This window comes from Giraffa tippelskirchi, chromosome 7, assembly GCF_054371585.1.
Source record: "Giraffa tippelskirchi isolate mGirTip1 chromosome 7, T2T-mGirTip1v1.2.pri, whole genome shotgun sequence".
NCBI classification, from domain to species: Eukaryota; Metazoa; Chordata; class Mammalia; order Artiodactyla; family Giraffidae; genus Giraffa; species Giraffa tippelskirchi.
This window is the reverse complement of record NC_137281.1, coordinates 22,394,565-22,417,667: the sequence shown is the minus strand read 5'-3', so window position 1 is coordinate 22,417,667 and position 23,103 is coordinate 22,394,565. Positions and strand designations below refer to the sequence as shown.

General features: G+C 39.3%; 2 protein-coding genes across 20 annotated transcripts in view; both read left to right on the top strand.

The window, feature by feature from the left end:
• Window positions 1-2,989, top strand: part of TAT (tyrosine aminotransferase) — a 47,064-nt gene extending 44,075 nt beyond the window's left edge. For both annotated transcript variants that reach the window (XM_081512544.1, XM_081512545.1), the window contains exons 10-12: window positions 300-383; window positions 1,089-1,187; window positions 1,933-2,989. In XM_081512544.1, coding sequence (XP_081368670.1) covers window positions 300-383; window positions 1,089-1,187; window positions 1,933-2,073 — 324 coding nt within the window. In that variant the 3' untranslated portion in view covers window positions 2,074-2,989. The remainder of the gene's footprint in view (window positions 1-299; window positions 384-1,088; window positions 1,188-1,932) is intronic.
• A 1,746-nt stretch (window positions 2,990-4,735) lies between these two features.
• The window catches only part of ZNF19 (zinc finger protein 19), a 109,778-nt gene continuing 91,410 nt past the window's right edge, over window positions 4,736-23,103 (top strand). For 11 of the 18 annotated variants that reach the window (XR_014060209.1, XR_014060216.1, XR_014060217.1 and 8 more), the window contains exons 1-2: window positions 4,736-4,783; window positions 8,697-8,771. Coding sequence is in view for 1 of the 18 variants with exons in the window: in XM_081512541.1 (XP_081368667.1) it covers window positions 4,743-4,783 (41 nt within the window). In the remaining 17 variants the exon portion in view is untranslated. The remainder of the gene's footprint in view (window positions 4,784-8,696; window positions 8,772-23,103) is intronic. The other 7 variants (XR_014060221.1, XR_014060208.1, XR_014060206.1 and 4 more) reach the window with 1 other exon arrangement.

Sequence of the window (23,103 nt, the reverse complement as noted above, 5' to 3'; positions counted from 1 at the left end):
TGTGGCCTTCCATTCGGGGAGTCAGGGAATGCCTCCAGTGGAATTTTGCGCCATTATGGGGCTTCCAAACCAGAAGGTGGCATCATTGTCAACATTCATCCATACATTTCTCTAACTTCTGGCAATCCATTCTGCTCCTGGCCTAAAGCTATGAGTGGGCAGAGTTTTTTTTCTTGTTAACTCCTTATGCCAGCAGAGCAAACCTAGTTTCCCCGCCTTTGATGTGGGCTCTCTTTTTAATGATCCACTTTTTCTTTAGCTTAAGTTTTCATCCTTGATGTCTCTGCTTCTTCTCATAGTCCAATGCGGATCTCTGCTATGGGGCATTGGCTGCCATCCCTGGACTTCGGCCCATTCGCCCTTCTGGGGCCATGTACCTCATGGTGAGTATGTGGGCGGCAGGTGAGGGAAGCCAGTCTGTAGGGCTCACAAAAACAACCAGATGGGCTCCTGAGCCATTCAGTTTAGGAACTGCCTTGATCTGAATTGTCCCACTGACGTGGTTTAAACTCAGTGCTAAAAAAAGAAAGAAAAAAAACCCCTCTTAAAATGAAAACTCTTCAATACAGACAATTATTTTATATGCAGATACAGAGATGATATGACAAAAATAAGAGGCTTTCCACACTACTGTAGCTCTCAACCAGGAGAGATCTGGTTCCCTCGGAGTGTTTGGGGCTATATAGGAATGTTGTTTGTTTCAGAAGGACTGAAAGGTGCTATTGGCATCTTGTGGGCCAGCAATGCTGAATATTTTTCAATGGGCAGGGTTGTTCCATGCAATCAAGACTAGCCTGGCCCATAGTACCAATAGTGCCTTTTTTTTAAGGAGCACTAGCATCCTATTTTCAGCTTTCATTTATCAGCATCCAAGAAGGAACCCTTCAGTAAACTAAAATATTAATATGAATATACCCTCTCTTCCCTATGAGAAATTCCACAAGCTCATAAGAGCAAGAACTCTTAGTTATCAGTAGTGGAGTTCCAAGATATTTTTTTAAAGCAGTCCCTGCCTTGATTTCTGGCATAGGGAGTTGGCCTGTTTTTCCTCCTCCTGATCAGTTTGCCTCTCCCTGTTATTGGTATAGGTTGGAATTGAGATGGAACATTTCCCAGAATTTGAGAATGATGTGGAGTTCACGGAGCGGTTAGTTGCCGAGCAATCTGTCCACTGCCTCCCAGCAACCGTGAGTGCCTACATCTCTCTCAGGTTTCTCTAGAAACTCTCAGTGGTATATAGTGCCTTGGTAGTTCTCCCTGAGCTGGTCTTTAGCCTTTTCCTCCCCCAACAAAGTGTACAGTTGGCCTTTATATGTGCAGGTTCCGTATCCAAGAATTCAACCAACTGGGGATGGAAAAATATTAGAATAAAAAAAATTCCAGGAAGTGCCCCAAAGCAAAACTTGAATCTGCTGCAGCCTGGCAACTATGTACATAGCATTTACATTTTATTAGGGTTTATAAGTAACCCAGAGATTATTTAAAGTACACAGGAGGATGTATGTAGGTTATGCAAGTACTATGCCATTTTATATACGGAACTTGAGCATCCTTGGATTTTAGTACTCTTGGAGGTTATGGAACCAACCCCCCTATGGATACCAAGGGACTACTGTATTCTCTTTTGAAAAGATTCTCACTGGTGGGTGTCATGACCTCTATTTAAAATTTATTTCTTCCCCATCATTATCCCATCTGATTCAGGAAGAAAAATTGCAACTGGACATTCTAAGTGAGAAGAAATCAAGCTTGTCCCACAAATTCCTTTTAAGATAAATTAACTCAGTTACTGGTTCAGCATCCTAGTGGCGGGAACTGATAGCCCTGGGTAAATGGTGTTGCTGTCTCTTGCTGATTAGGGCCCTGGCCATATTAGCATAGTCTAGTCACTGATTCAACTGCTCTGAGAATAATAGGCTTTTATTTTTGCAGTGCTTTGAGTATCCAAATTTCTTCCGAGTGGTAATCACAGTCCCTGAAGTGATAATGCTGGAGGCCTGTAGCCGGATCCAGGAGTTCTGTGAACAGCACTACCATTGTGCTGAAGGGAGCCAGGAGGAATGTGACAAATAGGATGGAGTCCATTCTCCTGAGTACGTGTCCTGTCTGGCCGGGGAAACTGGACTGAGCCCTGCTGCCCCTCCAGAAATCAGGTGCTCCTGCGAGGAGAGGAGCCTCACAAATACCACGTCAAGGGCGGAGAATTGCTCTGGCTTTCCCCCAGCTATAGCCACACACACACACTCTAAACCCGATTTCATCTCACTGCGCTCTGCTGGAGTGACTCACCAATTCATTAATCCGTCCCTCTCCCATTTGACTTCCTCCTTTTAGCTTGAGAGTACCAGGTGAACAAAGTTGCCCGGGAAACAGCAGGGACAAGAAAATCAAGAGCTTAGGATTCGAGAAACAAAAGATTGAGGGAACTCGTGCCCCCAACGATTTCCTCTTGTTCTAAGTAAGAACACACTCTCTCTAGTCAGGTTTGAAGCCCAACTCTTCTGGCTCACTTCAGGTATACCTCACTGTATGCAATAGTGCTAGAAGGAAAGAAGTTGAGGACACATTTGGTTAATTCTAAACGCATTAAGAAAATTTGCCAGTTTGAAGGATACATTACAGAAATGTGTTGATTTTTGGTAGAGAATTATTTTTGTGACACAAATAAATTTAATTGATAGAGTTTCTAACTATAGATGTATATATATCAGGCTTTCTTAAAATGAAGGCATATCTGTACTAAAAAAAAAAAGGAATCAGAGGACCTTCCAGAAATGCTGCTGTGTAAGGGCCAGAATTATCCTCACTTATCACTGTTATACAATCATTATTACTTTTGCTGTAACAATGATACTGATTTATTGATATATATATATTATCTTTTCATATGTTTTCTAAGAAACATTTATATTGATAAGGTCTTTTATTTTGCCAAGGGCATAAATTATTGTTTTTCTTTTTTTATTTTAATAAATTTTACTAAGCATTCTCTTCTGTGGTGCCATTTTTCTCCTCTGTGGGGAATTTCTATCCCCAGGTGCTGCTTATTGCTCAACCTGGTTGATGTATTACCCACTAGGTTTCATTTATTTCTTTGTTGTCTAGATCCACTAACCACTTACTGGGTAACAAGTTGAACTGGTTCAGCTAACCAAGAGAATGAGGTGTGTCCAGGATTTTTTCAGTATGAGCTTTTTGTCTGCAGATCCTCTTAGGCACAGTTGCCTACTTTTTTTTCCTCACCATTTCCCTTGGAGGAGGGAACCTGAAGTTATCTTACAAGGTTTAGGGGAAGGAATGTATCATAATCATTCTGGAGATTGCTTACTAAGGGATGTTTTCCTTGTCTAAAATAGGAACTTCGAGTCCCAACCCTGCCAACCACACTCAATTAACTTCCTTTACAAAAATAAACATCAAATGTCCCCTTTCAATCTAGTTGGACTTCAGTGAAATAAACTAAAATTTACCCTTCAATTTTCTTCAGCAAATCCAAAAGGAATATACAAATGATTGAGATGATAAAAATTTGTTTCCTGTATGCCAACCCTGCCGACTTTTCGAAAATTCCTGACTCCTCTTTTCCTGTACTTCCCGCCCCAATTCCCAAGGATGTTTGTCCAGAAATAAACAGGAAAACTTGGTGGTTTACACAAAAGGTTTTATCTTCACACATAATGTATAATTCTATCCAGCATTACGGCATCTAGACAGACGTTTTAAGTTTCCAAATTTCCTTGATATCTACATTTTGGTAAGGGAGTCAAACGAACATTCAAAGATTAAAACACACACACATACTGGACAAATTTCAAACAATGCAAAAACAAAAACAAAAAAACCCAAAACATTCATGCCCATCCTTCAGCCACCCATTTATCTCCTGATGTAATCACAGTAGCAGTTGCTGTCCAATTCTTCGAGATTATTCTGTGTACATGTAAATGTTTGCATGAATTTTTCCTTTTTTTCTTTTTTTTTCTTCAAAGTTAACTATTACTTGGTCTTCCCTGGTGGCTCAGACGGTAAACAATCTGCCTGCAATTCGGGAGACCTAGGTTCAATCCCTGGGTTGGGAAGATGCCCTGGAGGAGGGCATGGCAACCCACTCCAGTATTCTTGCCTGGAGAATCCCTATGAACAGAGGAGCCTGGTGGGCTACAGTCCATGGGGTCGCAAAGAGTCGAACACGACTAAGCGACTAAGCACAACTTTCTAATTCAGCTTCCTATGGAAATCAAAGGAGGGATGACGTTTCTGAGGTGTCCATCACATCATGAGTGATCCTAGATAAAAAAAAAAAGAACCACTGGCCGGGGCTGCTTCCAAACAAGATTAAAATTCTCAAGAGACAATTTCCAGCCGCTTCGCGGGTGGCGAGAGCAGGGAATCCGAGTATCCGAGGATAAAACGAAGGATGCGTTAACAGTTTGGAGACAAGGGCTCGCGGCTGTGAATTCTAACCAGCTCATCGTTTACCCGGTAACTGGCGAGTTATCACGGACCCGATACCACAAACCATCCCACTCTAGTCCCTAGCAACCACGAACGACCGGGTGTGGGCAGGGTGGCGGCTTTCGAAGACCAGGGTTAGGGAGTGAAGTGGTGGGAGTTGTGGATAGTGAGGGAAAACAACAACAACAACAACAAAACCCCCACGCCTGCGCAGGCGCAGATGAGAGGGTGGGGGCGGGGCGCGCCGCATTGCTCACGGCGCATGCGCAATCTTGGGGCTGGGTCACATGCTGTGGAAGCAGACGACGGCCGTAATTCGTATCTGTAGGTGAGGCGGTTACTTCTCCTCAGTCTTCTGTATTGTTTCCTCTTTAGCCTGTTTCCTGACTGCACGCCTTGAGAGAGTCCCTTCCTCCTCCTCCCCCTTCCCTCCTTTCGGGCCCGTCAGATGAGGCTTCCAGCAAGTCGACAAGTCATCCCTAGGTATTGCGAACACCTGAACCTATTCCTAGCTCAGGGCAGGTGCCAATAAGTTCCCTGAGTTGTGAAACGGAAAAAGAAATTCCCAGTAACTGTTGTCAGTTTTCAAAAGTATGGTCCCTGGAACTTTTCTTCAAAGAATCTTGCTTTTCACGGTCCCGAGTACCTGACATAGGTATTTGGATTTCTACTGAGCCAGAAAGATGAATCCTCCGCTGAACTCCACGCACACCACACGTTACTGTGCTTGGGGGACCTAATTTTAAGTTACCTAAAGGTTGAATTACTGAATTCTTTGGAGAAGTGAATTCCAGAGACATGTTATTCATGCTCTTACTTTAAACAGTTTGCAGATGGGTTTCATGTGGTGACATAGAAACCTCAAATCTGGATTCTCTCTGTGGGTCGGATTACTGCACAGCACTTTCTGAAGAAATGGTCGCTTTCTGATATTCCAGTTGAGGTGTATTATGTAGGAAGGAGGTGATGCCAGTTCTGGGAAGAAAAGAGTCTGCAAACGAGTATGTGGGTCTTAATTTTTGTCAACGTTTCAGGCACAGAAAACAGTTCTTGCTCCTTGAGACATTTACTCATTTGAAAATTGAAATGCGAAAGTACATTATCCCCTATTTAAAAAATAAAACCACAGGGACGTCTTGCTTTAGCAGCACATGTGCTAAAATTGGAACAATATAGAAAAGATGAGCATAGTACCAGCAATCCGAATTCAACAGCAGATTTGGCCAAGTGGGATTTATTCCTGGAATATGAGAATGGTTCAACACATGAAAAAAATCAATCAATGAAATAAAACACAGAATGAAGGACAATCATACCGCCATCAACACAATTTTAGAATACCCCTCAATGCCCCTTCTACCCGTCTTTTCTGTTATTAAAACTCCTGGCTTAGGACCACTTCTCATGTGAATTTCTCAGCTTGGGGTTCCAGACCATTCAGGTAGAATCCAATTGAACACCAAATCCATGTGAAGGAATGCCTATGGTAACAGATTCTCATGGGAGAGGTTTTTTTTCTTCCAAAAGGCAGACCAAGAGATATTAATTTTTAATTCATCCTTTTGTTCAAGCTTAGCGTTTGGAGGGTCCTGATTTCATGCAGAGTTTAAATTCCGACTTCCTGCCTTACTTGGGCCTAAGGCCTCCTCTCCACATCTTAAAATCCAAACCTCTTGATTACTGAGATGTGTGCTGGGTTCAGTTGCTCAGTTGTGTCTGATTCTTTATGATCCCACGAACTGTAGCCCACCAGGCTCCTCTGTCCATGGGATTTGTCTGGCAAGAATACTGGAGTGGGTTGCCATTTCCTCCTCCAGGGGATCTTCCCCACCCAGGGATCAAACTGGTGTCTCTTGCATTGGAAGGTGGATTCTTTACCACTGAGTCGCTTGGGAAGCCTGGTTGCTGAGATAGCACCAGCATAACCATACTCTTTTTTTTTTTAGTTATTATTTTTGGCTGCGCTGAGTGTTTGTTGTGGCATGCAGGGGCTTCTCTCTAGTTGAGGTGGGCAGGCTTCTCTTGTTGCAGAGCACAGGCTCTAGAGCAAGAGAGCTTCAGTACTTGTGGAAAGTAGGCTCAGTAGTTGTGGCATGAGTAGGCTTAGTTCCTGGACCAGGGATCAAACCCTCATCGCCTGTTTTGGAAGGCAGATTATTAACCACTTGACCTTTAGGGAAGTCCCAACCATACTCTTTTTTTTTTTCTTTCTAGTTTTTAGTTCTCTCCTTGTGATCCTTGAGAGGTACCCTTACCCTCTTGCAATATTAGCTCTGAATCTGAAAGCTTGTCTTTTAGATTTGATTTAACATATCTAGGTGTTTTAAAGCCCACGTATTTATTTTCACGTTATCTGGTTTGTGTTATTGTTATAGAAATTCCCATACTTTTAGGTTCCTCCCACCTCATGCTTCCTCCTTCCATTCTTTTCCCCTGGAATTCTTCTTCCATGGCAGATAAAATTCTCTGCCATTCCCAAATTGTTGAGAATATTTCCTTCACCTTTTTTCCTTAAGTGTAACTTGGCTGTTTCCTGAAAGACAGTGCCATCCTTACAGCCTGTTCGAAATTGCTTTTTTTCTCATAGTCAGAAGTCTCATTTGAAAAGACCCTGATGCTGGGAAAGATTGAAGGTGGGAGGAGAAAGGGACAACAGAGGATGAGATGGTTGGATGGCATCACCAACTCAATGGACGTGAGTTTGAGTAAGCTCTGGGAGTTGATGATAGACAGGGAAGCGTGGTGTGCTGCAGTCCATGGGGTTGCAAAATGTTGGACACGACTGAGCGACTGAACTGAACTGAGAAATCTAACATACTGATTGTCCTCAGGATCTCTGTTCTCTGAGTCACACAATAACTATCCTTTAACATATAGGCTATAACACAACGTTGTAAATCAATTATACTCCAATAAAAATTAAATAAAATATAGTTATATTACTTTATACTCTTTCTGTATACTCTATTTACTTAGGGCCTTGACATGTGGGAAGTTTCAGTATTTCTGTGGATAATCCAACCAACACCTGTTAAGGCCTCCTGCCTATCTCAGACTGGAGGCGCTGTAAATCCTACCCCTATTATGGCCACCTACTCCCACAGCCACACCTTTGTTCCTTGTGGTGATCTTGAACTAGACTATTTTAGGAATCTTAAACCCTGATATGTAAGTAACTGCCTACAATTTGCTTGCCCTCCAGCTTGATCACAGTTTACACTTAGACATTATTCAACATTCTGGTCTCTCCACACTTTCCTCCCAAGTCCATCAACTCCCCTGCATTGTTGTTATTCTATTTTTTCCCCAGTATTTACCCCGTGATGCAGTACTCAGCCACATTCTTGCTAGCCACTTGAACTTCTCAGCTTCCTTAACTTTGTGTAGCATCTACTGTGGGCAGTTCTTTATCAGAAATTAATCTGACCCTGAACCCTCTCCATTTCTATACCTCACTCCCCACCAAAAAAAGGGTAAATTGGTGCTATTGGTGCATAGTCTCCAGCCTCACTTTGAAAGCCCTTTTACAAGTATTGAACTAGTGCTGCTTTAGAAGCCTTCAGTTGAAGATGGCAGAGCACAGAATGGAAGGAGCCCAAGTGCCTGAATTACTGCTTAGAAGAGAGGACCACATCAATGAGGATGTTTACTTCCCTCATCCGCTTCACCAGGGGGCATACAATACTAGTTTGTACCAGGATTGTTGATGCTAAATTCAATCACTTAGTTAAAGTGGTGTTACCTAACAGAGCTGTGATGGGGGATTAAATGAAAGACCCAGGGGGCCTGGTTCATAAACCTTACTTTTTCCCCATTCCCTGTCAGTCTTCACTTTGGGCAGATACACATTCTTGACTACACTTTCCCACCACAAGTGCCTCTTGGTGAAACTGGTAGTTATCACTAACTTGAGATTACTTAAAAAAAGATTTTATTATGAAACTTTCAGGAGACTTCCCTGGTGGTCTAATGGCTAAGACTCCCAATGCAGGGGCACAGGTTCAGTCCCTGGTTGGGGAACTAAGATCCCACATGCCACACGGTGCAATCAAACAAACAAATACACAAGTGTAAATAAAATTTAATTAAAAAAATATTTTCCTACAAAACTTTTAAAGTAGAGTAGTTTAATGGATCTCAGAGTGTTCATTAAAAAAAAAGATCACCATTTTGCCAATAAGTTTTGTAATTACTTTTGAGTTTTATGCTTTGAGCCTGTCTTTTCTTTCCCTAATACACAGATCCTGAATTCTACAGCGGGCATTTGGGAAAACTTCACTTATGAATTCTCCTTCTTCCATTAGTCCAGCTTGTGGGTAAGTGCTAATGATCAGTGCACACTGTTGGAGATAGTAGCACTGGTTCAGCATGTCCAGAAATGCAACATATTTCTCAAACTGTGCACTAGTCACCTGGGGGTCTTGTGATGTGACACATTCCATGGCTCTGGAATGAGGTCTGAAATCCTGCATTTCCAAACACACGTCTAGGTACTGCCAGTGATGCTGGTCTGAGAAAATGCGTTGAGTTGGGAAGTGTTCTTAGAAGGTGAAATCTTGATATTTGGGGTACACATGATGAGAAAGAAACATCTGATAAGAAGGAAACAAGCTAAGTAGTGCCCAGAAGTTCCTTCCAGCGCTTAAATTCTTTGAGTCTTTGCTCCTATCCTCTAGCAATTGCAGAAGTAACTAAGCACAATGGCCCTCCCTACTTCTGGGAAGAAGAAAAGCAGCTTGAATTAACGACTTAAGAGCCATGAAAAAACTGCAGTAAGTTTGATCCAGTTTCTTCTGTACAATTAATAGTCCTAGTGTCTAGTTCAAGGACTAGTGTCTAGTTCCACTGAAGCACGGCCCAGACTGTCACACAGACTTTTCCTTACCTTTTAAAATATTTGTTTCTGTAGGCAGGCAGATGTAGTTAAAGCACAGATGAACCAGTCTGTGGAGGCGTGGCCCCAAAATCTTTAATTCTTTAAACACCCAGGTGATGGAGACTAGGCAGAGTTTGTTATAGTCGTGAGAAATGAAAGGAGTGGCTGGAATGTTCCAAAATATTTGCTCATGATTTTATCTTTATTATCATGTTGGTGTAGAATTTGGTCAGTCAGCCACCACATACTAAGCATCTACTATGTGGACAAGCAAGGCAGAAATGTCCTAGTGATAGGGGAGACAGAAAATAAACATGCAAACAAATAACTAAGACAATTTCAGTTACTGAGATGTGTACTAAAGAATTGAAACAGATCCTGCTTTTCCTTGTTTCAGTCTTTACCTCCTTTTGTTTTAATTAAATTTTTTTTTTAATTTTATTTTTGGCTGTAAAGCATGTGGGATCTCAGTTCCCTGACCAGGCATTGAAGCCAGATCCCCTGCATTGGACACTTGGGGTCTTAACCACTGGACTGCCAGAGAAGTCCCTTTACCTCCTTTTTTTTCTTTCTTCTTTCTTTCCTCTGTTTTTTCCCTTTTCTGTCAGTCCTTCCCTTGAACCTTAATTGTCATTAGATCTTCAACATGGCTTACAAAGATGGCTCTCAAAAGTATTCTTTGAACTGCTACCAAAGTACTGGCAATTATGAGAAAGAGGCATGAATACCCCAACATATCCCATCCTTTTAAATCGCAATGTTTTGCAGCATTTACAGATAAAGAAAATTGCAACTTGGAACAATACCATAACCATATAACCCTCTCTTCTCCTCCCCTATAAAAACTCCTATTCTGCTTCAGCTCAGGGACTTAACTAATTTTGGGGTGTCACCTGACATGCATCAGCTGAATAGCTCAATTACTTTATTTTTTGTTCCCGGACAGAATGTAAAAGAGGCCATTTTCAGGGGGAGAGACTACTTTAATGGGGGTGGTCAGGGAAAATGTCTCTGAGGAGGATTCACTTGAATTGAGAGTAAATAATAATAATGTAATAATTTGGGGTAGAATGTTCTAAGTAGGAACCATACTTACAAAGTATAGGAAATCTGACAGAAAGAAGAGAACATGGATACAGGTGAGTGAGTGAGGAAAGTAGAGCCATGTGGGTTAGAAACCTAGAGATTTATGTTGTTTTTTTTTTTATGGCTTTATTAAGACATAATTCAGGGAATTCCCTGGTGGTCCAGTGGTCAGGATTCTGTACTTTCATTGCCAAGGGACTGGTCAGGGAACTAGGAACCCAGTGAGCCATGTGGCTGCCCACTCTCACTGCAAGCCCTGTGCTCAGTCACTCAGTCATGTCTGACTGTTTGTGACCCCATGGACTGTAGCCCGCCAGGCTCCTCTGTCCACGGGGATTCTCCAGGCAAGAATACTGGAGTGGTTTGCCATGCGCTTCTCCGGGGGATCTTCCCAATCCAGGGATCGAACCCCGGTCTCCCACATTGCAGGCAGATTCTTTACCATCTGAGCTACCAGGGAAGCCCAAGAATACTGGCGTGGGTAGCCTATCCCTTCTCCAGGGGAGCTTCCCAACCCAGGAATTGAACCAGGTTCTCCTGCATTGTAGGCAGATTCTTTACCAGCTGAGCCACCAGGGAAGCCCACCTCTAGCCCTAGTGAAGTGAAGTGAAAGTCGCTCAGTCATGTCTGACTCTTTGCGACCCCATGGTGCGACCCCATGGTCTATAGTATCCATAGAATTCTCCAGGCCAAAATACTGGAGTGTGTAGCTGTTCCCTACTCCAGGGGATCTTCCAAACCCAGGGATTGAACCCAGGTCTCCTGCATTGCAGGCATATTCTTTACCAGCTGAGCCATGAGAGAAGTCCAGTTTATTTTCTGTGTGTATGAATATGCCTATTCTTGCCATTTCATGTAAATGGAATAATACAATACATAGTCTTTTGTAAATAACTTTTCACTTAGCATAACACTTGCAAGGTTCATCCATGTTGTAGCATGTATCAGTACTTCATTCCTTTTTTTGCAGAATATACTGCTTGTGTTTATTCATTCATTAGTTGAGGAATATCTGGGTTGTTTCCACTTTTTGGCTATTATGAATTATGTTGCTATGAATATTTACTGCTGCCGCTAAGTCGCTTCAGTCGTGTCCGACTTGGCGCGACCCCGTAGACAGCAGCCCACCAGGCTCCCCCGTCCCTGGGATTCTCCAGGCAAGAACACTGGAGTGGGTTGCCATTTCCTTATGAATATTTACATATAAGATTTAATATAAAAGTGTGGGTAAATGGTTTTATTTCTCTTGGGCCTGTAACTAGAAGTGAAATTGCTATTTCATGTGGTGACTCTGTGTTTAACGTTTAGAGGAGCTGTCAAACATTTATCATCTTTTTATTTCAGCAGTCTTAGTGGATATCTCATTGTATGTGTGTGTGTTTAATATTATTTATTTTTTTGGCTGTGCCGGGTCTTAGTGGCAGCATATGGGATCTAATTCCCTGACCAGAAATCAAACCTGGGCCCTCTGCATTGGGAGTACTGAGTCTTAGCCACTGGACCACCAGGAATATCCCTGTGTTTATTTTACTGTTTTCTCTTTTTTTAAGTATTATTGAGATATAATTGACATACAGCACTACATAACATCTTTTAAAATTGAAATATAGTTGATTTACAATGTTGTGTTAGTTTCAGGTGTACAGAAAAGTGATTCAGTTATACATGCATATTTAAACTAGAGTATTTATCTTTTTATTGTTGAAATGTAACAGTTCTTCATATACTCCAGATATAGTTTCCTTATCAGATATATGATTTGCACATATTTTCTTCCATTCTGTGAGTTGTCTTTTCAGTTTTATTTTTTTTATTTTTTTATCAATGGATAAATGCCTTACAGAATTTTGTTGTTTTCTATCAAACCTCAACATGAATCAGCCATAGGTATACATATAACCCCTCCCTTTTGAACCTCTCTCCCATCTCCCACCCCATCCTACCCCTCTAGATTGATACAGAGCCCCTCTTTGAGTTTCCTGAGCCATACAGCAAATTCTCATTGGCTATCTGTTTTACATATGGTAATGTAAGTTTCCATGTTACTCTTTCCATACGTCTCACCCTCTCCCCCCCCCCTATGTCCATAAGTCTATTCTCTATGTCTGTTTCTCCATTGCTGCTCTGTAAATAAGTTCTTTGGTACCATTTTTCTACATTCCATATATATGTGTTAGAATACAGTATTTATCTTTCTCTTTCTGACTCACGTCACTCTGTATAATAGGTTGTAGGTTCATTCACCTCATCAGAACTGACTCAAAGGCATTCCTTTTTATGGCTGGGTACTATACTATTGTGTATATGTACCAAAACTTCTTTATCCATTCATCTGTCGATGGACATCTAGGTTGCTTCCATGTTCTAGCCACTGTAAATAGTGCTGCAGTGAACAATGGGATGCATGTGTCTTTTTAAATTTTGGTTTCCTCAGGCTACACGCCTAAGAATGGGATTGCTGGGTCATATGGTGGTTTTAGTCCTAGTTTTTTAAGGAATCTCCATACCGTCTTCCATAGTGGCTGTATAATTTACATTCCCACCAACAGTGCAAGAGCTTTCCCTTTTCTCCACACTCTTTCCAGCATTTATTGTTTGTAGACTACTTGATGATGGCCATTCTGACCGGTGTGAGGTGATATCTCATTGTGGTTTTGATTTGCATTTCTCTAATAATGAGTGATGTTGAGCATCTTTTAATGTGTTTGTTAGCCATCTGTATATCTTCTTTCGAGAAATATCTATTTAGGTCTTTTCCCCACTTTTTGATTGGGTTGTTTGTTTTTCAGGCATTGAGTTGTATGAGCTGCTTGTATATTTTGGAAATTAATCCTTTGCCACTTATTTCATTTGCTATTATTTTCTCCCATTCTGAGGGTTATCTTTTCACCTTGCTTATAGTTTCCTTTGCTATGAAAAAGCTTTTAAGTTTAATTAGGTCCCAGTTGTTTACTTTTGTTTTTATTTTGGTTACTCTAGGAGGTGGGTCACAGAGGATCTTGCTTTGATCTATGTCAACGAGTGTTCTGCTTGTGTTTTCCACTAAGAGTTTTATAGTTTCTGGTCTTACATTTAGGTCTTTAATACATTTTGAGTTTATCTTTGTTTATGGTGTTAGGAAGTGTTCTAATTTCATTCTTTTACATGTAGCTGTCCAGTTTTCCCAGCACCATTTATTGAAGAGGCTGTCTTTGCCCCATTGTATATTCTTTCCTCCTTTGTCAAAAGTAAGGTACCTATAGGTGCATGGGTTTATTTCTGAGCTTTCTATCTTGTTCCAGTGTCTATATTTCTGTTTTTGTGCCAGTACTGTACTGTCTTGATGACTGTAGCTTTGTAGTATAATCTGAGGTCAGGCAGGTTGATTCCTCCTGTTCCATTCTTCTTTCTCAAGACTGCTTTGGCTATTTGGGGTCTTTTGTGTTTCCATATGAATTGTGAAATTTTTGTTCTAGTTCTGTGAAAAATGCCATTGGTAATTTGATAGGGATCACATTGAATCTGTAGATTGCATTTGATAGTATAGTCATTTTCACAATATTGATTCTTCCTACTCAGGAACATGAAATCTCTCTCCATCTGTTTATGTCATCTTTGATTTCTTTCATCAGTGTCTTATAATTTTCTGTGTACAGTTCTTTTGTCTCCTTAGGTAAGTTTATTCCTAGATATTTAATTCTTTTTGTTGCAATGGTGAATGGGATTGATTCCTTAATTTCTCTTTCTGATTTTTCATTGTTAGATGTAGAAATGCAAGTGATTTCTGTTTATTGATTTTGTATCCTGAAACTTTGCTAAATTCACTGATTAGCTCTATTAATTCTCTGATACCATCTTTAGGGTTTTCTGTGTACAGTATTATGTCATCTGCAAACAGTGAGAGATTTACTTCTTCTTTTCCAATCTGAATTCCTTTTATTTCTTTTTCTTCTCTGATTGCTGTAGCTAGGACTTCCAGAACTATGTTGAATAATAGTGGTGAGAGTGGACACCCTTGTCTTGTTCCTGATCTTAGGGGGAATGCTTTCAGTTTCTTACCATTGAGAATAATGTTTACTGTAGGCCTATCATATATGGCCTTTACTATGTTTGAACCTAGTAGTAGGAACCTACCTACTAGGTAGGTTCCTTCTATGTCTGTTTTTTGAAGAGTTTTAATCATAAATGGGTGCTGAATTTTGTCAAAGGCTTTTCCTGCATCTATTGAGATTATCATATGGTTTTTATCTTTCAATTTGTTAATATGGTATATCACATTGATTGATTTGCATATATTGAAGAATCCTTGCATTCCTGGAATAAACCCAACTTGATCATGGTGTATGAACTTTTTGACGTGTTGCTGAATTCTGTTTGCTAAAGTTCTGTTGAGGATTTTTGCATCTATGTTCATCAGTGATATTGGCCTGTAGCTTTCAATGTCAAACCTTCAGGCCTTTCATGACTTTGTTTAGCCCTTCAGCTAGTGATGCCCTTTCTCAGCAACTACCTCAAGGCTCTAGTTACAGGAACAGTCACCAATGGTTTTCCATCAGTCACATTAGTACTTCAACATCTTGTTTTCAAGATGTCTTTCCATGATGTACTTTTTCCTGCTCCCAGCCCTTTGCCTGGGGGTGATGAGAAAGTCTTTCTTACTTTTCAAAGAGGCCCTGTTAATTATAGTAGAGTCCTGTGCATAGCATATTCCTTAAACTGGGCTTTTGTTTTTTGGGAGATTTTTGATCACAGCTTCAATTTCAGTGCTTGTAATTGGGTTGTTCATAATTTCTATTTCTTCCTGGTTCAGTCATGAAAGGTTGAACTTTTCTAAGAATCTGTCCATTTCTTCCAGGTTATCCATTTTATTGCCATAGTTGTTCATAATAGCCTCTTATAATCCTTCGTATTTCTGCATTGTCTGTTGTAACCTCTCCTTTTTCATTTCTAATTTTGTTGATTTGATTCTTCTCCCTTTTTTCTTGATGAGTCTGGCTAAAGGTTTGTCAATTTTATCTTCTCAAAGAACCAGCTTTTAGTTTTATTAGTCTTTACTATTGTTTCTTTCATTTCTTTTTCATTTATTTCTGCTTGGATCTTTATGATTTCTTTCCTTCTACTAATTTTGGATTTTTTTGTTGTTCTTTTTCCAGTTGTTTTAGGTGTAAAGTTAGGCTGTCTATTTGATGTTTTTCTTTTTTCTCTTTTTTTTCTTTTGAGGGTCTTAGGTATTTATTTTATTTTATTTTTTAATTAATTAATTTATTTTAGTTGGAGGCTAATTACTTTACAATATTATAGTGGTTTTTGCCATACATTGACATGAATCAGCCATGGGTTTACATGTGTTCCCGATCCTGAACCCCCCTTCCACCTCCCTCCCCATCCCATCCCTCTGGGTCAGCCCATTGCCCCAGCCCTGAGCACTTGTCTCATGCATCAAACCTGTACAGGCGTTCTGTTTCACATATGATAATATACATGCTTCAATGCTATTCTCCCAGATCGTCCCACCCTCACCTTCTCCCACAGAGTCCATAAGACTGTTCTATGCATCTGTGTCTCTTTTTCTGTCTCGCATATAGGGTTATCTTTACCATCTTTCAAATTCCATATGTATGCGTTAGTATACTGTATTGGTGTTTTTCTTTCTGGCTTACTTCACTCTGTATAATGGGCTCCAGTTTCATTCCATCTCATTACAACTGATTCAAATGTATTCTTTTTAATGGCTGAGTAATATTCCATTGTGTATATGTACCACAGCTTCTTTATCCATTCATCTGCTGATGGACATCTAGGTTGCTTCCATGTCCTGGCTGTTATAAACAGTGCTGTGATGAGCATTGGGGACCACATGTCTCTTTCAATTCTGGTTTCCTTGGTGTGTATGCCCAGCAGTGGGATTGCTGGGTCATATGGCAGTTCTATTTCCAGTTTTTTGAGGAATCTCCACACTGTTCTCCATAGTGGCAGAACTAGTTTGCATTCCCACCAACAGTGTAAGAGGGTTCCCTTTTCTCCACACCCTCTCCAGCATTTATTGTTTGTAGACTTTTTGATAGCAGTCATTCTGACTGGCATGAGATGATACCTCATTTTGGTTTTGATTTGCATTTCTCTGATAAGGAGTGATGTCGAACATCTTTTCATGTGTTTGTTAGCCATCTGTATGTCTTCTTTGGAGAAATGTCTGTTTAGTTCTTTGGCCTATTTTTTGATTGGTTGGTTTATTTTTATGGAATTGAGCTGCAGGAGTTGCTTGTATATTTTTGAGATTAATTCTTTGTCCGTTGCTTCGTTTGCCATTATTTTCTCCCATTCTGAAGGCTGTCTTTTCACCTTTCTTATAGTTTCCTTTGTTGTGCAAAAGCTTTTAAGTTTAATTAGGTCCCATTTGTTTATTTTTGCTTTTATTTCCAATATTCTGGGAGGTGGGTCATAGAGGATCCTGCTGTGATTTATGTTGGAGAGTGTTTTGCCTATGTTTTCCTGTAGGAATTTTATAGTTTCTGGTCTTACATTTAAATCTTTAATCCGTTTTGAGTTTATTTTTGTGTATGGTGTTAGAAAGTGTTCTAGTTTCATTCTTTTACAAGTGGTTGACCAGTTTTCCCAGCACCACTTGTTAAAGAGATTGTCTTTTCTCCATTGTATATTCTTGCCTCCTTTGTCGAAGATAAGGTGTCCATAGGTATGTGGATATATCTCTGGGCTTTCTATTTTGTTCCATTGATCTATATTTCTGTCCTTGTGCCAGTACCATACTATCTTGATGACTGTAGCTTTGTAGTAGAGCCTGAAGTCAGGCAGGTTGATTCCTCCAGTTCCATTCTTCTTTCTCAAGATTGCTTTGGCTATTCAAGGCTTTTTGTATTTCCATACAAATTATGAAATTATTTATTCTAGTTCTGTGAAAAATACCATTGGTAGCTTGATAGGGATTGCATTGAATCTATAGATTGCTTTGGGTAGTATACTCATTTTCACTATATTGATTCTTCCAATCCATGAACATGGTATATTTCTCCATCTATTTGTGTCCTCTTTGATTTCTTTCATCAGTGTTTTATAGTTTTCTGTATATAGGTCTTTTGTTTCTTTAGGTAGATATATTCCTAAGTATTTTATTCTTTTCATTGCAATGGTGAATGGTATTGTTTCCTTAATTTCTCTTTCTGTTTTCTCATTGTTAGTGTATAGGAATGCAAGGGATTTCTGTGTGTTAATTTTATATCCTGCAACTTTACTATATTCATTGATTAGCTCTAGTAATTTTCTGGTAGAGTCTTTAGGGTTTTCTATGTAGAGGATCATGTCATCTGCAAACAGTGAGAGTTTTACTTCTTCTTTTCCTATCTGGATTCCTTTTATTTCTTTTTCTGCTCTGATTGCTGTGGCCAAAACTTCCAAAACTATGTTGAATCATAGTGGTGAGAATGGGCACCCTTGCATTGTTCCTGACATTATGGGAAATGCTTTCAGTTTTTCACCATTGAGGATAATGTTTGCTGTGGGCTTGTCATATATAGCTTTTATTATGGTGAGGTATGTTCCTTCTATTCCTGCTTTCTGGAGGGTTTTTTATCATAAATGGATGTTGAATTTTGTCAAAGGCTTTTTCTGCATCTATTGAGATAATCATATGGTTTTTATCTTTCAATTTGTTAATGTGGTGTATTACATTGATTGATTAGTGGATGTTAAAGAATCCTTGCATTCCTGGGATAAAGCCCACTTGGTCATGATGTATGATCTTTTTAATATGTTGTTGGATTGTATTTGCGGATTTTGTTAAGGATTTTTGCATCTATATTCATCAGTGATATTGGCCTGTAGTTTTCTTTTTTTGTGGCCTCTAGAGTTTTAGAAGGATAGGCATTAGCTCTTCTCTAAATGTTTGATAGAATTCTTCTGTGAAGTCATCTGGTCCTGGGTGTCAGGACCAGCCCAACAACGAACCAACCTGAGGGAGTGGTGCCACAGAAGAATAAGGAAAAATAAGACTCAGAAATAAAGTGGGGATCAGGGGGCTGATGCCATTTGCAGGCAAAAGCCCAGATCCTAAGCCTTGCATGCCTTTTACTATTAACTTCTACTGTCTTGTTTGTGCTCTAGAGATATCTGTTCTTTACAATCTCAGATCAGGGATAAAGATATACAATGCACAGTCCTCAATGTCAAACCTTCAGGCCTTTCATGACTTTGTTTAGCCCTTCAGCTAGTGATGCCCTTTCTCAGCAACTACCTCAAGGCTCTGGTTACAGGAACAGTCACTAATGGTTTTCCATCAATCACATCAGTACTTCAACATCTTGTTTTCAAGATGTCTTTCCATGATGTACTTTTTCCTGCTCCCAGCCCTTTGCCTGGGGGTGATGAGAAAGTCTTTCTTATTTTTCAAAGAGGCCCTGTTAATTATAGTAGAGTCCTGTGCATAGCATATTCCTTAAACTGGGCTTTTGTTTTTTGGGAGATTTTTGATCACAGCTTCAATTTCAGTGCTTGTAATTGGGTTGTTCATAATTTCTATTTCTTCCTGGTTCAGTCATGAAAGGTTGAACTTTTCTAAGAATCTGTCCATTTCTTCCAGGTTATCCATTTTATTGCCATAGTTGTTCATAATAGCCTCTTATAATCCTTCGTATTTCTGCATTGTCTGTTGTAACCTCTCCTTTTTCATTTCTAATTTTGTTGATTTGATTCTCTCTTTTTCTTGATGAGTCTGGCTAAAGGTTTGTCAATTTTGTTTATCTCCTCAAAGAACCAGCTTTTAGTTTTATTAGTCTTTACTATTGTTTCTTTCATTTCTTTTTCATTTATTTCTGCTTGGATCTTTATGATTTCTTTCTTTCTACTAATTTTGGATTTTTTTGTTGTTCTTTTTCCAGTTGTTTTAGGTGTAAAGTTAGGCTGTCTATTTGATGTTTTTCTTGTTTCTTGGGGTAGGATTGTATAGCTGTAAACGTCCCTCTTAGGACTGCTTTTGCTGCATCCCATAGATTTTAAGTTGTGTTTTCATTGTCATTTGTTTCTAGAAATTTTTTGATTTCCCTTTTGATTTCTTCAGTAACCTGTTGGTTATTTAGAAACGTGTTGTTTAATCTCCATGTGTTTGTGTTTCTTACAGGTTTTTTCTTGTAATTGATATCTAGTCTCATAGCCTTGTGATTGGAGAAGATGCTTGATAGGATTTCAATTTTCTTAAATTTACTGAGGTTTGATTTGTGACCCAAGATGTGGTCTATCCTGGAGAACGTTTCATGTGCACTTGAGTAGAAGGTGTATTCTTCTGCATTTGGATGGAATGTCCTGAAGATATCAATGAGATCCATTTCATCTAATGTATCATTTAAGACTTGTGTTTCTTTATTAATTTTCTGTTTTGATGATCTGTCCCTTGGTGTAAGTGGGGTGTTAAAGTCTCCTACTATTATTGTGTTACTGTCAAGTTCTCCTTTTATGTCTATTAGTGTTTGTCTTATGTATTGAGGTGCTCCTATGCTGGGTGCATAGATATTTACAATTGTTATGTCTTCCTCTTGGATTGATCCCTTGATCATTATGTAGTGTCCTTCCTTATCTCTTGTAATCTTCTTTATTTTAAGGTCTATTTTGTCTGATATGAGGATTGCTATTCCAGCTTTCTTTTGCTTCCCATTTGCATGGAATATATTTTTCCATCCTCTCACTTTCAGTTTATATGTGTCTTGAGGTCTAAAGTGGGTTTCTTGTAGACAGCATATATATGGGTCCTGTTTTTGTATCCATTCAGCCAGTCTTTGTCTTTTGGTTGGAGCATTTAATCCATTTACATTTAAAGTAATTATTGATATGTATATGTTCCTATTGCCATTTTATTAATTGTTTGGGGTTGATTTTGTAGATCTTTTTTCTTCTCTTGTATCTCTTGACTATATAAGTGCCTTAACATTTGTTGTAAAGCTGATTTGGTGGTACTGAATTCTCTTAACTTTTGCTTGTCTGAAAAGCTTTTGATTTCTCCATCAGTTTTGAATGAAATCCTTGCTGGGTACAGTAATCTTGGTTGTAGATTTTTCCCTTTGAGTACTTTAAATATATCCTGCCATCCCCTTCTGGCCTGCAGAGTTTCTGCTGAAAGATCAGCTGTTAAGCTAATGGGGTTTCCCTTGTATGTTACTTGTTGCTTCTCCCTTGATGCTTTTAATATTCTTTCTTTGTGTTTAGTCTTTGTTAGTTTGATTAGTATGTGTCTTGGCGTGTTTCTCCTTCGGTTTATCCTGTTTGGGACTTTTTGTGTCTCTTGGACTTGTTTGATTATTTCCTTTTCCATGTTGGGGAAATTTTCAACTATAATCTCTTCAATATTTTCTCATACTCTTTGTTTTTCTCTTCTTCTTCTGGGACCCCTATTATTTGAATATTGGTGTGTTTAACATTGTTCCAGAGGTCTCTGAGACTGTCCTCAGTTCTTTTCATTCTTTTTACTTTATTCTGCTCTTCAGAAGTTATTTCCACCATTTTATCTTCCAGCTCACTGATTCGTTCTTCTGCATCAGATATTCTGCTATTGATTCCTTCTAGAGTATTTTTAATTTCAGTAATTGTGTTGTTTGTCTCTGCATGTTTATTCTTTAATTCTTCTAGGTCTTTGTTAATTGATTCTTGAATTTTCTCCATTTTGCTTTCAAGGTTTTTGATCATCTTTACTATCATTATTCTGAATTCTTTTTCAGGTAGTTTGTCTATTTCCTCTTCATTTATTTGGACTTCTCGGGTTCTAGTTTGTTCCTTCATTTGTGTAGTATTTTTCTGCCTTTTCATAATTTTTTTTTAACTTATTGTGTTTGAGGTCTCCTTTTTCCAGGCTTCAAGGTTGAATTCTTTCTTCCTTTTGGTTCTGCCCTCTAAGGCTGGTCCAGTGGTTTGTGTAAGCTTCTTATTGGGTGCGGATGGTGATTGCAGCCATGAAATTAAAAGACGCTTGCTCCTTGGAAGGAAAGTTATGACCAACCTAGACAGCATATTAAAAAGCAGAGACATTACTTTGCCAACAAAGGTCCGTCTAGTCAAGGCTATGGTTTTTCCAGTAGTCATGTATGGATGTGAGAGTTGGACTATAAAGAAAGCTGAGTGCCGAAGAATTGATGCTTTTGAACTGTGGTGTTGGAGAAGACTCTTGAGAGTCCCTTGGACTGCAAGGAGATCCAACTAGTCCATCCTAAAGGAGATCAGTCCTGCATGTTCATTGGAAGGACTGATGTTGAAGCTGAAGCTCCAATACTTTGGCCACCTGATACAAGGAGCTGACTCATTGGAAAAGACCCTGATGCTGGGAAAGATTGAGGGCAAGAGGAGAAGGGGATGACAGAGGATGAGATGGTTGGATGGCATCATCGACTCAATGAACACTCTCTCAAATACATCCTTACATGCCCAGGTGAGCCATGGGCCTCTGTCCTGTGGGGAGAAGGAATTGGCACCCCCTGACAAATCTGGTGACAAATCTTCCATCCGTGAGGGCCGGCACCTCCTTTTACTCTGTCTTTTCAGTTTTTTGTTGGGATGGTGTCCTTTGAAACTCAAGTGTTTAATTTTAATTAAGCTTGACATCTCTTTCTTTCTCTAGTAGTATGTGCTTTTGATGTCATACCTAAGAAACCATTGCCTAACCAAAAGTCATGAAGACTTAACTTCTATGCTTTCTTCTAAGAATTTTATAGTCTCAGCTCTTACATAAAGGCCTATGATCTATTTGACTTCATTTTTGTTCTGTATGTGGTGTGAGGTAGAGGTCCCACTTCATCCTTTTATATATTGGTGTCAAATTGTCGTAGCACAATTTATTGAAAAAACTACTCTTTCCTTATTAAATGGTCTTCGCACCGTTTCAAAGATCATTTCACCATTTATGCATAGGTTTTTTAGGGGGCTCTCTATTCCATTGATCTAGTTGTTTGTCTTCATACCACTACACCATTGTCTTAATTTCTGTAGCTCTAGTAAATTTTGAATTCAGAACTATTGTTTTTTCCTGTAATATTTTAGCATCAGCTTGTCAATTTATGCAACAAAAAAAAGCCTCCTGGGATTTTGATAGGGATTACTTTGAATCTGTAGATCAGCTTGGGGAGTATTACCCTTTTAACAATATTAAATCTTCTGATCAATGAGCATAGATATTTTTCCATTTATTTAGATTTTTAATTCTTTCAGTATTTTTATGCTTTACAATGAATAGGTTTTACACCTTTGTTAAATTTATTACTAAGTACTTTATTTCTAATGCTATTGTAAATTAGATTGTTTTTTGAATTTCGCTTTTGGATTGTTCGCGCATGTATAGGAATAGTTTTGGTATTTGTTTATTCATTTGTGTCCTGCAACCTTGCTAAACTCTGTTATTGATTCTAATATTTTTTAGTGAATTCCTTAGGGTTTTCTCTATATAAGACCATGTTATCTTCAAATAGAGATCATTGTGCTTCTTCCTTTTCACTCTTTTTTGGCTTCCTGGTGGCTCAGACAGTAAAAAAATCTGCCTGCAATGCAGGAGACACAGGTTTGATCCCTGGGTTGAGAAGATCCCCTGGAGAAGGGAATGGCTACTCACTCCAGTATTCTTGCCTGGGAAATCCCGTGGACAGAGGAACCTGGCAGGCTACAGTCCATGAGGTCGCAAAGAGTTGGACACTACTGAGTGACTAACACTTACTTTAAATTT